The sequence below is a fragment of the Rhododendron vialii genome, chromosome 12a (genome assembly GCF_030253575.1).
Source record: "Rhododendron vialii isolate Sample 1 chromosome 12a, ASM3025357v1".
Classification (NCBI taxonomy): Eukaryota; Viridiplantae; Streptophyta; class Magnoliopsida; order Ericales; family Ericaceae; genus Rhododendron; species Rhododendron vialii.
Window position 1 is genome coordinate 26,570,740 of NC_080568.1, and position 15,515 is coordinate 26,586,254.

General features: G+C 38.9%; 1 protein-coding gene across 4 annotated transcripts in view; it reads left to right on the plus strand.

The window, feature by feature from the left end:
* Positions 1-12,702, plus strand: part of LOC131310638 (probable translation initiation factor eIF-2B subunit delta) — a 28,659-nt gene extending 15,957 nt beyond the window's left edge. For all 4 annotated transcript variants that reach the window (XM_058337776.1, XM_058337777.1, XM_058337778.1 and 1 more), the window contains exons 5-7: positions 48-144; positions 236-290; positions 12,280-12,702. In XM_058337776.1, the coding sequence (XP_058193759.1) occupies positions 48-144; positions 236-290; positions 12,280-12,342 (215 nt within the window). In that variant the 3' untranslated portion in view covers positions 12,343-12,702. The remainder of the gene's footprint in view (positions 1-47; positions 145-235; positions 291-12,279) is intronic.
* Positions 12,703-15,515: the final 2,813 nt, after the last annotated feature.

Here is a 15,515-nt window from a genome sequence, read left to right on the forward strand (position 1 = left end):
AATCATTATTCTGCGTGGTTATCAGATCTTATTTACTCTCTTTACAGGCAATCCAGATATCATTTCCAAGGTTCCAGGGAGAATGCATGTAAATCATTTGGATAATTGGACCAATAAGGAAAATCTACAGCTTCTGAATTTACTGTGAGTTTGGGATAAATTACTGTAGCTTCAGTAGGGAAACTCTCGTCCGTACTGATTCTTAATGACGTATCTTTTGGTGTGACTGTAACAGTTACGATGCCACTCCTTCAGATTATATCTCTATGATCATCACAGATTACGGCATGGTAAGTCATATTATGGTTTGTTGTTCTACGTTGAAACTTATTTCCACAACTTTCAGACATGCCTTAGTAAATTAATAGTTCCGAATCATACTAGTTATGGTTTCCATATTGGTTCTGTCTTATCAACTAAGCTTCTTCTTTGTATTGGGTACGACTTCATATTGGGTACTTCTGGGGTTCGGCAAAAATCATAGGGAAAAATCTTGGTACGTCTCCATGGCCTGATTGGTGACACAATTATTGTTCTTTGATGGGGGCATTACCAATCAAGGAAAGAACTTCTTTCCATGATTGGAAATGCCCCTTCTTTTGGCACCTTTAATGAATGTGTATCAGAAAATACACTTCCTCGGATTCAAGGGAGGTTAGCGTCTTTCAATAACAGACTTATGGCACCAAGTCCACGATTTGCACGTCACCTGAACAAAAAGAATGCCTGCAGAAGCTTATATAGAATTATGATAGAGTGAAATAAGAGAACAGTTGTGCAATAATACATCTACACTACACATCTTTTAGCCTAGCACCAATCACATACATAATCCGGTGCATTCGCTTTGGGGAACACACTGCAACATAATTTTTCTGATTGCTTCTGGATCCTACAGTCCTACCTTATCGGCGAGGCAGCCGGTGTTCTGGGTGGCAAAAAGGATCTCGGTCTTTGTAGGCACCTCTTTCCAAGTAGCATTCCATTTGTCATCTTTACCGTGGACACTTGAATGGTTGAATTGTAGATACCTGCTTTGAGAGACTCTTGAGGGCCCATGCATGCAATGTGGATTTTTTGGGGGTCCAATAGCCGTATTTGTTATACTATGTATTAGCTTTTATTTATGGAGGGCCGGAAGTTGAGAGTGTCTAGTTAAATGTTTAAATGAGTTTTGTTGAAGTTTGCGTTGTTGAACCTAAGGAGCAGGGATACTGACAAGAAACACAGACTCGTGGACACACCATTTCTCCAAAAACTTGGACACGGACAAGTTAGTGGTATAATATTGCAGATGCGTCTTAGCAACTCGTATAAAAGTCAAAAAAGTTATATCCAACAGTTTAATATGAAAAAACTTAACTATTATGAACATTAACTATAATGCCTTGTTCATTTCACCACTATACTCAAAAAATATTTCTCAACTCAATTATTACTTTCATTTCTCTCTCTAACTTTTCAATCATTACTCTCATTTCTCATTCTATCTCTCTCCACTTTTTACCTCTCTCTCCAATCATTACTCTTATTTCTCTCTCCACTCATTATCCAAAAACACTACTCAAATCACAAACCAAACAAAGCATAAATATCCTTGGAAATTCTGACTTAGGCCAACTTCTAAAAATTGCATTTTAACCTCTTAATGTATCCACAGTGTCTACAGAATGCCCCATCATGTCCACAATGTTCCCAACTTGTCCCAGGGGCCAAAAACTTTGACCAAGCAAAATAAAATAAACATGTCAAACACTTTTTTAGGTGTCTCAGACACGTGTCCGGAACGAGTGCGTCGTGTCCGACACATGTCAATCACGCATATGGGTGGCCGATAGACATGTCCTTGCTTCTCTGTATTTAATAGTATTGAGCTATTAATAAGAGATTCGGTATTGTAATCAGCAGCCTTTGGTAATTAAAATTGGGAGTTTTTCATCGTGATAATTGGGTTGTGGCCCTTGTCTGTGCTTTCTTCCCATTTTCTGTTAGCTTCCTACATCACATCATTTGTGCTCTGCCACAGAACATGGAGAGGTAATCTTGCGACTCTCAAGATTACAGACAACACCAGTCCACCTCCATCCCCCATGCCTTCGGCTTGTATTTAGTTGCAGCTTTTATCAGTGTTCTAAAACTCGGAAATACTTGGCGAGTACTCGGTACTCGGTGCCTAGCCGAGTAGAGTTAGGGCTACTCGGTGGAATTAATCGGCCAGCCGATTACTCGGCATTACTCGGCGAGTACCGATTACTCGGTAAAACGAGATTACTCGGAAGTGGGGAGAAAATCGAAAAAAAAACTGAAAAATGGGGTAAAATACATAATATGTTAAATTTGAAGGGTCGTTAGTGTAATTTCAGTATAGTTTTATACTTACCCTAATCGAGTGAACACACCAATCAAGCTACTGTTGCTGTTCCTCTTCTTCTTCGAGGAATAATTGACTACTAATTTCGTACTTCGTTTTATTTGGTTTGAACGTTGAACTTTGTAATTGACTATTAATTTCGTATCTGGTTTCATTTGGTTTGAACGTTAAGCTTTGCAATGGACTAGTAAAACTTTGCAATGGACTAGTAATTTTGTACTTAGTTTCATTTGGTTTGAACTATGAACATTGAACTTCTCATTATGCATTATGAATATCATTTGGGGAACATATAAAAAAAAAATTCCAAGTAATTTCTACTCGCCGAGTAATCACCGAGTAATTGCCGAGTACTCGGCCTACAAGGTACAAGGTGGCCGGCCGAGCGAGTACCGAGTACCGAGTTTTAGAACATTGGCTTTTATAATTCAAATCTACACAGTAAAAGCCCATTATGGAACATCATGCTTGAACCCCACCATCTGGAACCAAGGGACCATGAACTGCACTTCTCAAAGCATTCCATGCAGATTTTGTAGTGTACTTACCAGTAGGAGTTGGCATCCAAAGCACATTATGAGGAATCTTATCCGGGTATTGGGCAAGAAGCCAAGTGGAGTCTGCTGACTCTGCTCTATAATTTGTTGAATGCATCTGTCCTCTGCCTCAGCCATTCCCAAAAACCATTATGGATCACATCAGCTACCTTAGTGAATAAGGATCTCCCACTATTAAGCATATGTAAGACAAGTGGACACAACAAAATATTCATCTTTCTTATTATACCTCTTTAAAATCTAGGGTAAAATGGTATTTTACAAGATGCATTAGAGCATTTCATGCACGATATTGAGTTTTATGGATAATTGTATGGAAGAACATGAATTACTAGCCTTGTTTGTTTTATAGATGTCCCACCCCTGGTCTTGGCCACATGTCTTATGCTCTTACCCAAGTTTCTAACATGTGTTCTTTTACATGTTTAGGAGTGTACATGTGGAAAAATAACACTTATTTTGTATGCGGAAAATTTATATGCTATTGGACTTCAGAAATGCTAAAACTTCTTTTCTTTTTTGGCAAGGGATTAGGAAATATGCATGTCAAAATAATACTTTAATTATGTTAAGTTGGTTGTTTAGTGAAAGATGGCACAGCACACTTTCAAAAATTTATTTTGTATGTATTGATACAATATTAATGACTTTATTTATTTATTTATTTATTTTTGTAGATTTCACATATCTAACTTGCAAGAATATTTTGTCTAATAAAAGATCCTGTGTATTATCGTGCATTGACATCTGTTTCTTCAAGAGATCGAGTCCATTATTTGAGTGCATTGGAAAAGAACCAGTGTTCCAACTTACGATGAAACTGGCCTAAGGTTTAAATCTTTCTTTTACGATCATCTATAATGAAAATTTGAGTAATAGATTGGTAGCATCATTAAGTGTTTGCTTGCTCTTATGTGGTCTTAAACACTTGAACTTCATAAGAGGTATTTGACAAAGAAAAAATAAGTATTCTTATTTCATTTCAAGTTTGATTGTATCCTTTTTTAGTGGCAAAGGATCTCTGTTGTCCTCCTTTGTTGAACATTTTTCACTTGTCCATACCTCATTTCTCTGATATTGGTTTGAAGTGAGCAGATCTATGAAATATGAAGTATGGCTTTTGCCGCATCCATAACGGACGGGTATACAAGCAAAATATGTTCCATAACTTTTACCTTAGGTTTTTCGTTCCCCAAAGTTCCCTAATATATAGCAAGCCATATTCTATCCGAAGCAGGTTCTTATGGTTCATAGCTGAAGCTAAGTTAATAAGATTTTTTTTACTCTGCCTAGCACGCTTGTTGAATTGAGATTGTGGTTTGTAGGTTCTTTAGTGTGAAATGTGAAACGACATTAAACTGTATTTTGTACTTTAAGTTTGGTGTTTAATTGTGGTTTGTATGTTGGATTCTTAATCACCTGTAATTTAGTAATTTCCTTCCTTTAATGTGCATTTTTTGTGCAAGACACTGCCCTATAGTATAAATAAACACTTCCTACAGACTTACCCCTACCGTACCCGTATCCTCATTTTTTAGATTCTGCCCTATCATGCCATCAAGTTCTTCATAGGGACAAGTAATAACTTGTTTATACCCATTCCTAACTTGCAATATGCATCATAAAACTGACAAAACTGCTTCTAACCACATCAATGAATCATCACCATTTTTCGCTCTTGTTCATTGCCCTTGCCTCTCCTGGTGCACCAATTCCTTGTTATCCATCATCTTATTAACAAGCTTGTCATTTCGACTATATTTATTGGTCTTGGAATCTCAAGCTCATGAGAGAAGCCTATATAGATCACCAGACAAATTCTATCCTATTGGTTTTAGGGTTTTTACCATACTTTGTCAGATTTGACCTGATTATAAGTTCAATGAAAATGATTTGTTGAAATATTTTACACGAGTATTTTTTTGATCATCATCTTGTTTTTCAAGTACAATTATTTTTCTTGTAATCTCAAGCATGTGAGAAAAGTGTGCAGGGCACCGAACAAATTCTGTCCTATTGGTTTAAGAGCTATGACAATGCTTTGTCTGAATTGACTTTCGGTATACCGTTATAGGTTCAGTTAATATGATTTATTTGAGAAGTATTTTTTTTTCAATCGGCATCATCATTAAAATCTTTTTTCATTACAATCGTTACAGTATAGATGCAACAGAATTCTTATCTCAAATGGATTTTGCACTTATTTTTGGGGTGGGGTGGACGATTCACCTGATTCCATCTATCCAATTCATTGATGAAAGATTCATGTCAGAATTAGGGATGGCAATCTCGCTGAACCCTTTGGTTATCTGAACCATACCGAACCGATTGGTGTGGTTTTTAACCGAATTTCTAAACGTGGTTTTGGTTTTAGTTTTTGATTTCAAAAAACCAGCCAGTTCGGGTTTGTTTTTGGTCTTCATATGATAGCCGCACCAAAAATCGAACTGAACCTTAACTGTAATCGAACCGCATCATAATTATCCATTTACTCTTACATATATTCAAAGTTACAAACCTGTAATGATGTAGAGTCGGAGGATTCATGCGTTACTCGTGAGGTCATTGCCATTCGTCTTGCATTTGTTATAGTCTCAAGATTATGGGTTGCTAACATTGATTTGCTCTTTGTTTTTTGGTTAAATTTGATAGATATGAAGATTGATAATTAAAAGCTGGAATTTGATAGATATGGTGTATTAGATTGTTGGAAGTTTTATGGTATTTTGTTCTTGGATAATGAAAATTTAGTGTCTTTTAACCTATAGTGTCCTAGTTTGTTGGCTTCTTTAGACATCTTATTGTTGGATATTTAGGCTCTTAACTCTATCAAAAATGTTTGTTTTTTTTTTTGGTAATTGATGCGTTTTATATAGCCAACCAAACAAGAATCTCAGGGGAGAACCCCATATACAAACAACTTTACAAAGAGAAACTACTACAAACTACTAGAATCAAAATCCCAAAGGGACAGTATTCCCTAGCAAACTAGCAGAACTGCGCCAAAGATCACATAATCTTTGGTTCTCTACAGTTTTAGGGATGGTCCTCCATGTACAAATTCTAAGTCTCATATTTTCTGCTAGACAAGCTAAAATACGATCTGGATTCTTTGGATTCCCTCCAAAAACACGAGAGTTCCTCTCAAGCCAGATGAAGTATACCCCAGCAGCAAGAGAAAGCTTTTGAACACAAGAGCACGGAATGAATTCCTTTGCAGAAGCTAATGGCATAATTCAGCTCATTCTCCCATCCACAAGCTGGTTGAAGAATCTAATATTTGTTGAGAATAGATTCCCATATTGTCTAGAATAAACGCAGTCAAAAAATAGGTAAGAAACAGTTTCTTCTTTCTGTGAGCAAATAATGCAGAGATGGTCTATTTGCATGCCCCATTTCGTGAGTCTATCTTTTGTCGGAAGCTTCTTAAGACAGACAATCCAAAGTATAAATGCCCACTTAGGAACGTTATTGGTGAACCAAACAAGAGAAGACCATTGAACCTTGGGATATTTGTTTCGAATTGCTTCCCATGTATGTTCTGTTGAGTAAGAATCTGTAGGAGAGATTGTCCAGGTTATCAGGTCTTCACTATCCCTAGAGTTAAAAGAGAGGGAGGGGTAGAGGCCTGAATGTGTTGAATAATCCTGTTCCTAGGTCTTGGCCAGTGCCAAACACCATTCAAAATGCAAGAGCTGATTTTATCATATAAAGAGGATCCAAGGCTTGATATAATCCTGTCATCAAAGAGTTTTTACAAGGGCCCACTTGGATGCCCACTTGGATGCCAATTGTCAAGCCATAAGAAGGTAGCTTGCCCATTACCTAAGGTATGTCTGACGAAGTTCTGCGCTAAAGGTCTTAATTTCAGCAACTTTCTAATTGTCCAACAGTCATGAGGGATTGGCATGTACGAAAGATTGCTGCTTTTAATGATGTAGCTATGAATCCATTGGACCCAAAGGGGGTGTCCTTTTTACTCAATGCCCAAAGGTGACGCATCATGGAGGTCTTGTTCCAAAGTTTCAGAGACTTGAAGCCAAGACCACCTTCAGATTTTGGAGAGCAAACGTCCATCCACTTCACTTTAGCCCCCGTCTTTTTGAGATTAAGACCAGACCAAAGAAAGGCTCTAAGTAAAGCTTCCACTTCCTTCAAGATTTTTTGGGGGAGAATAAACAAGGAGCACCAATATGTTTGCATGCTGAAAAGCACAGACTGAATCAAAAGAGCTCGACCTCCAAAAGATAGAGAATGGTTGGACCAGCAGGCAATTCTTTGCTGTGTTCATTCTTTAAGCAGGATACAATCTTCATACTTCAATCTGGTAGATATGAGCGGCACACCTAGATACTTCACAGGCAAAGATCCCTCAGGTATAGAGATGATGTTAAGAATGGCAGCTTTAACCAGTGTTCTAAATGGCGGCTGCCGAGGCCGCCTAGGGGCTTGGAGGTGCCCTGCCGCCACGCCAATACCCCTTGGCATTTGATTTAGAGCCCAGGGCGGTTTGGCGGCCGCCTAGGCGGCCTTGGAGGCCATGGCGGTCTCGGCGGCCTTGGCGCTCTTAGTGGTCTTGGCGGGCCTTGGTGGCGTCGTCGGCGTCTTTGGCGGCCTAAAATGTATAGTATTAAACTAATGGAGATCAAGTTTTGGAAGGGTATGGAGGAGAAGAGTTAGAGGAAGGAGATGAACTTTGAACTTGGCATTAGGGATCTCCAATCTCGTTTATTTCTACTTATTGTCTTATTCAACTTATTTGCTAGTTGCTACTACTTAATTTCATTTGGGTTTGTTTTTTGAAGTTTGAACATTAAACTTTGCATTATGGTTTTGTAGAACTTTGAACTTGCATTATGGATACATAGAATATAGTTTGATTGGATAACGGTTTGTTAAAAAAAAAAAAAAAAAACGCCGAATTGCTTGGCGCCGCCTAGGCGGCTTGGCGCTTGGAGGTGGGTCTCCGCCCTACTAGCGCCAAGCACCATTTAGAACATTGGCTTTAACGTCAGTACCAACACCAGAGAAGAAGAATTGGCTTTGTTGCAGGTTTGGTTTTAAGCCTGAAGAATGATAGAATTCATCAAGAGCTTCTTTAATAATCTTCATGGAACTGCAGTCAGCTCCAGGTAGAAGGAATAGGTCATCAGCAAAGGCCAAATAAGAGATGGAAAGATCATTGCACTTATGATGGAAAGTGAACTGGCCTTGAGATATCTTCTTTTGTAAAATGGCATAAATCCCTTCCATTACCAAAAGAAAGAGGTAAGGGGAGATTGGATCTCCTTGTCTTAGCCCTTTTTCTCCTTTGAAGAAGCCCTCAAGTTCCCCATTAATGACAACTGAATACATTGCAGATGAAACGCAAGTCTTGATCCACATGATAAATTGAGAGGGAAACTCCAAAGTTACCATGACATCAAAAAGGAAATCCCAGTCAACCAAATCAAAAGCTTTCATCAGATCTATCTTTATGGCACATCTTGGATGGCCACAATCTCTTTGATAGTTCCTTACTAACTCTTGCATTAAAAGAATATCATCTGAGATTGATCTCCCTCTAACAAAGGCAGCTTGAGCTTTGTTGAATGAGACGAAGGATAGGTTGAAGTTGCTAACACCTTAGTAATGGTTTTATACAAGACATTACAACAGGCTATAGGTCGAAACTCTTTCATTGTCTGAGGGCAATTAGTCTTGGGAACCAAAGTAAGGGCTGTAGCATTAAACATCGTTAAGGAGATAACCTGTTTGAAAGAAGTGAAGCACAGCAGCAGTCACTTCATCACCCACTAGACTCCAGTTCTTTTGGAAAAAACTTGCATTATAGCCATCTGGACCAGGGGATTTGTCTCCATTGATAGAAAAAATAGCTTTTCTAACTTCTTCAGAAGTTACAGGAGTGACTAATTGAGCTTGATAAGGAGTAGGGACAGTGTTGGAGACAGACAACCTCTCCCCTTGCCTTTTCTGATCAAATTTAGAGCCCAACATTTTCTGATAGAACCCCAGAATCTCACCTTTTACAGCAGTTGGGTCTTCCAGTGTATTCCCACTATCATCACAAATTGACAGGATTGTGTTTTGCATACGGTGACTGGCCATTTTTTTGTGAGAAAAACTAGTGTTATTATCTCCCAACTCAAGCGCTTAACCCTTGATTTCTGCCTCCTCCAAGCTTCCTCAGCAGCACTCAAATCATTGAAATGAAGAAGGCAGAGTTTTTCATAGTCCAGAAGGATAGGATCACCTGAGGAGTTAGCAATTAAGAAGCTTCTCTTTTGCCTGCAGGGCTTTCTTTTGAATATTACCATAAAGCTCATTATTAAAAGCTTTTAAACAATGTTTAAGACGCCTTAATTTCTTGTAGAGAATCAGCATAGGAGAAGCTAGGTCTTCTATTGGTTGACTCCATGACTGAAGAAGGAGAGGAGAGAACCCTTTGTGTTTCATCCAGAAGTTGAAAAATTTGATGGGCTTTTTCCCTCCATTATAAGGAACAATAGAAACAACTATAGGGCTGTGGTCTGAGATACCTGGAGCAAGGAAAGCTGCCTCAGATTCAGTGAACAAATTTTGCCAGTGGAAGTTAACCAAGGCTCTATCAATCCGGCTGCTACAATGATCAGACCCAACCCTTCTATTGGACCAAGTAAACCAAAGTCCTTTAGAATTTAGATCCTCTACTTCAATATCTTCCAAACAATTATTGAATTCGGAAGCAGCACTAGCATCAAAATGACAAGGATTAGATTTCTCATTTGGTTTACGAACAGAGTTAAAATCGCCAACAATAATCCAAGGCAGAGACCCCACAAACCCTTTTCAATTCCTCAAATCATCCCAGAGCTGCCTCCGTGAAGGAACGTGATTGGAACCATAGACTACTGAAAGGAGAAAAGGCTTCATGTCAACTTCAACAGAGAGAAGAATCATTTGATCAGACTTGAAAAGCTCACTAACCACAGTCCCCTGTTTCCTCCAAGCCACAATAATCCTTGCAACAGATTCTGAATCACAATTATGAATATAATCCCATCCAGAAGGAAGGCAATGCTGCATGGAAGTTATGATATTGTCCTTTCTAATTTTGGACTCCACAATCCCAATCAGAGATAAACTATTAGCATGGATAAATTTTCTAAGTTCATTCTGCTTTATGGGGTTATTTAGACCCCTAACATTCCAGGAGGCTAGTTTGATCATTTCTTTTTTTGGTTTCCTTGCTTGCCTCCCTCTCCCCTGGTTTATTAGCACCTTTAGCCTGCTTAGAAGAAACTTGTTCCATCTCTGTGAAGGCTTGAAACACTGCATCTGGGTCAGAGATTCCTAACACCAAGATCATGTGGCAGAAAATCATATGCTGGAAGAACCCCTTGATCATCACAAGATTCAGCAAAGTTTACTATTGGATTCACCGTTTCTACTGAATTGCCTTTATCAACACAAGAAACAATCAAAGGATCAGAAGTGTCCAAAGTAACTATATCACTCTCATGCACATTGGGAGCAGGAGTAGCCTCTTTTCCAGATAACTCCATTTCAGTGCCAATAATCACTCCTTCCTGCAGAGCTGAAAACTGGTTAGCACAAGGAATAGTAGTTGCAGGTTCCTTAGGGGGTATTCTGAAGCCCAGGGATGTCAGGAATAGCACAAGCCTCAGTCACAGTCTTAACACTTTTCACAGTCCAGACCTTGGCTTCTCATGAAAGTCTCAGGTTGAACAGATTCCTTATCTAGCTAATTACAGTCAGAGTGACCAAAGACATTACAAGCTACACACCATAAAGGCCTCCAAGGGTACTTCACACCAATTGTAACCATCCTCCCAGCTGAAGTAAGAAGATCTATAGAGTGAGGCAGTTCTGAGTGAACACCAATTTCTACACATATTTTTGCATAGCTAATTCTCCTAGCTGATTCAGTCATTTCATCTGCATACAGGGGTTTACCAATGCCACTGGCAATGTAACTAAGCCCCTCAGACCAGTATTGAAGGGGAACATTATATAGTTGGATCCACAGGGGTAGCTTTTGAAAGGCTTTCCTTCTCAAACTCCAAGTCAGGATGCCACTCCTGTAAAACCATTAGTCGATTACCAAAGTGCCAAGCACTAACCTCAGAAATTTGACGATAAGCCCCTTCTGCCCCAAATTGGAAGAAGAAAAAGCCCTTTTCACTAGAGAATACTTCCTTCAGACCATACTTGCCCCAAATACGGAATGGAATGGATCTTACAGACCAATATGGGAGTTTTTTATCCACAAAATGACCAACAATACAATCCTTCCATTTCTCTGCTCCATGAGTCTCAACATGTTTAGGAGGAGAAACTCTAACCGCTTCGCCCTCAACAACAGGGTACTGTAACTTCATCCTAGAATGCTCTTCAGGGGAAGAAACCTTGTCTTTCCAGGAAAGTGCAGAATTCTGCCCAGCCATGGGAACTGAATCTTTAACCCGTAATGACTCAATCAATTGATCCTTAGCTTTCAACTCATTACGAAGGGATGAAACCTCTTTAGTAAGACTTTTAATCTGTTTGACTGTAGGAGTATCACCCTCTAGAATCTCAAGATGTTCATTATTAGGAATCGCAGCAGCTTCTAAGAAATCAAACAAATTCACTTTTCCCGATGAATTATGGACTACAGGAACACACAAAGACTTATCCTTTTTTTTTTTTTTGGTAAATAACAAAGACTTATCCTTATGATTCACAGACTTAGATCCAGAGACAATCACAGCATTCTCACGTTGTAATAGAATAGGAACACCAGAATTAGGCAACCCTAGTTTCGAAGCAGAAGAAGAGCAATACGAATTCAATGGTGGAAAACAGGAATCAAAATCGTTACCCGAGAGCGTAGATGTCATCAGATGAGAGAACAGCAGCAAGAAGCAGCAAACCCTAGCATAGGCATCAATCCCTCTCTCCTCCTCTCAATTCTTGACTCTCCACCGTTAAATTCGTCCCAAACCCTGTGAGAGAGAAAGATGGTGGTGGCGGGGACAGGATGCTGTGGCGGCGGTGGTGGTGGGTGGGGCGGGGTGCGATGGTGGTTAGGCGGTGGTGATGGTGGTTGCGGTTGACCTCCGGTTTTGGTGAAAAACTGAACCGAACTGGTAACCTTGGTTTTGGTTATGGTTTTGTTTTAAGTTTATGTTCCGGCTTTGGTTTTGGTTTTCCCATTAATAACCGAACTGCACCGTTGCCATCCCTAGCTAGAATTGCACCATTAACCCTTTTTTCTGTTTATCATCCACAAATCTAAAGACTAAAATTAAGCTGGTCTTTCAGCCAATCACTCACTGTTTCTTTTTCCATTCTTTTTGCTTACTGCAGGTCCCGCCCACTAGTGTGCCTGTAATTGTGCGGGAGTACGGGAAAGAGCATCTATTCGTCTAGGGTTTCCTGCATTGCTGCATTGTTGTATTCAGATGAAAGGTTTTTGAGTTCTTATGGCACACAAGTGACTGCATGCTTAGGTGATTCGACTCACAAAATGTCAACACCTACTGAAGTTTTTGACCTAATCATTTTTCTCGTATGAATCTGAATAAAGTATGGCCAGGAAAAAATTCTGAATAAAGTAACGTTGCAGTGTTAAATTTGCTGCTGCTGCTGCTTTTGTCTTTCTTATATGGGTAAACCTTTAGTGAAGTGAAATTTGTTTAGTTGATGATTGCAGTTTTGGGGACACTTCTGTGTGTATATATTCTGAATAAGTTTCCTCTGTAGTCATATTTTTGCTCTTTGGGTGTTTCAGTTTTCTTGCTGATTAATTTGCATGCATGCATTCATTTCATTGATGGGTTCTTCTTACTTCGGCTGTGTGGATCTTGAATTTACGGAAGTGAACCAGAGACTCTTCGAAATTCGAGTCCGATATTGCACTTTGAGAAGATGACTTTTGAATCACATCCTCAGGGCTCTTTGGTAACCCATCTTATTTGCTTTAGTAGTATGACATTTGCTTTCCATTCCCCGACGATAAATATAGGCCTACCTCACTTAGAATGTGTTTTCTTTTTTTCTTTTCAACGAACAAGATCGACCCAGATATAGTCCTACTTCTTTTCAAAATGTCAAAATATAAAATACTCGTATTTAGCTAAACTAGCGGGAACTGTTCACATTTTAAACTTTCCTTTCCTCACAACCCCCCAAAAAAAGGAGGCCTAAACATAGCCTGCTAAGACGGAGAGAGAGAAAGAGAACCTTTAGGCCTCTCCAGAGGTCTTTTTCTTATACACTATTCCTTTAACTAATTGAGGCAGCCTTTTTTTTTTTTGGCTTTCTTTCCACACTGAATCAAAGGGTAGGGTGTACATAGGGGGGCTGTACATAGGGGTCGACATCTTTCAATGCTAACACACAAAGATCCTATAGAAAGCTAAAAAGCCTACAGCAAAAATACAACCTGCTGAGGACTTACGGACAATAAAGTAAGATTACACTATTACACCAATGACAAGTAAACATAAATACAAACATCTGTATAATAAACATTAATAATTTCACCCTTGCCGAAAAAGGCTGAAACTTTATTGTACGCAAAGGGACAGCTGGCTTGAACACATTGGTGTTATTCTGATTCACTCTTTCCAGAAGAGTCTTCAGTCCTGTCTGTGAGGTGATACTGATCTAAAAGATAGCGGATATTTTGGCGCCATTCTTCCGGATAAGTGTCATTGAATTTCCAATTTGCAGACTCATACCCCACTGCTCTCTGATTCCCGCTCCTTTCACTACTCTCAATTTCACCGTCCAAAAATATTTTGGACGGTAAGGATTTTAGTAGAACTCTTCCCTGTTCTTTTAAAATTTGGACTATTAATTGTCGAGACGGACGGTGAGATTGAGCTCTGCGGTGGGGGGATTGATAAAATAGAGCGATGGAAGTAGCATCGCTGAAGATAATAACTAGGCCCGACTTCACATGGGGCCATAACTAGGCCCATGGGCCTATCTTTTCGTTACCTCTTTTTTTGGTTGTTATTTTGTACTCCTTCCAAATACTTGTACCTTCGTTAACTAGAAATGAGTTATTTATACTAAGCATTTTTCTTACAGCGATTCAATCTTTCAATCCTTGCAGAAAGGAAAACATTTTTCTCAATCGATTATGTGCTCATTGTGCGTCAATGCCAATCTCCCAATCTCCCGCTCTCCGTAACACCTCGTCGTTTCGTTGGCTCATCGGTGACTCAACTTTTTGTAGGGAGAGAGGAGGAGGAGGGGTTGACGAGGTGCTACAGTTACTGTAGCTTTCTAGAAATTGACAAGTGAATTGCTGAGACTTCTGGGTCTTCATTTTAGGGGTTTTGCTAGCCATTTTGACAAAATTTCCTATTCTCTCCGTTTTAAAATAAGTGTCCAGCGCAAACCTAAGCCTTTAAAAAGATGCATTTGTTTCATTAAAAAAATCAAATGTGAAAATCAATTGGCAATAAGTTCTATTAGATTGTGGAAAAAATTAAATTTTTTTAACGAAAAACATGTATTTTTTGTAAAGTCTAAGTTTGCGTACTGAACACTTATTTAGGGACGGAGGGTGTATTTGGTTAGGCTGCTGGAGTGCTCTAACAACCTAATCCAACTATGCCTGTCAATGGACCGGATCCGATAATGTCAATCCGAAATTCAATAATCCGAATCCGGTAATTCAAATACGGATCGGATCGGATTCGGATCGGATTAAATCTGTTACCAATCCGAACTTTATTTTTTAAATTTTTTTTTAAAAAAGAGTAAATTTTTAATTTTGAAAAAAAAATGTTTAAGAAGTTGTATTTTTATTTTTACTTTTTATTTTAATTTTTTTTCGGAAAAATATTTTTTTTTTGAAAATATTTTTTTTTTCTAAAATTTTTGAAGTAAAAAAAGTTTTCGGATCGGATTTGAATTTTCGGATTTTTGGATTCGAAGTTTTCGGATCCGGATTATCACTATCGAATTCGAGTCTTATCGGATCCGGATCGGATTTGGGTCTTATCGGATCCGGATCGAATTCGGATCTGTCAGATCCGACCCATTGACAGGCCTAAATCCAACCTTTCCATTGAGGGTGAAGCGAAGCCCGACTTCACACGGGGCCATAACTAGGCCCATGGGCCTATCTCTTCTTTACCTTTTTTCCCTATTTGGTTTTTTTTAATTCCAAATTCTCATATCTTTGTTAACTAGAAATGAGTTATTTATCCCAAGCATTTTTCTTACAGGGATTCAATCTTTCGGTTCCTGTGGAAAGGAAACAGAATTTCACACTCTTTCTTTGCGGAAGGGAGGATTAGTGAAATATTATAATTTTCTCTAGACCTCTGGAAAAAGCATGAAAAAGAAAAAGAAAAAAGAAGAAGCTCGAATGGTACGATCCCTTTGTCACCCCATAATGAAAGGTTTATCTAGTGGCGGTTGTTTCAATTCTTCAAGGAGGAAGAATGCTTTGCATCAGTTATTCCCCTTATCGTCAGCCTCTTCATTTTGGAGTACCAAAAAGGTTATTCCCATTGTATACCTAATCGGCTAATCGATCTTAAAACCACGAACCCTAGGAGCCAAAAACCTAAAAATAATTG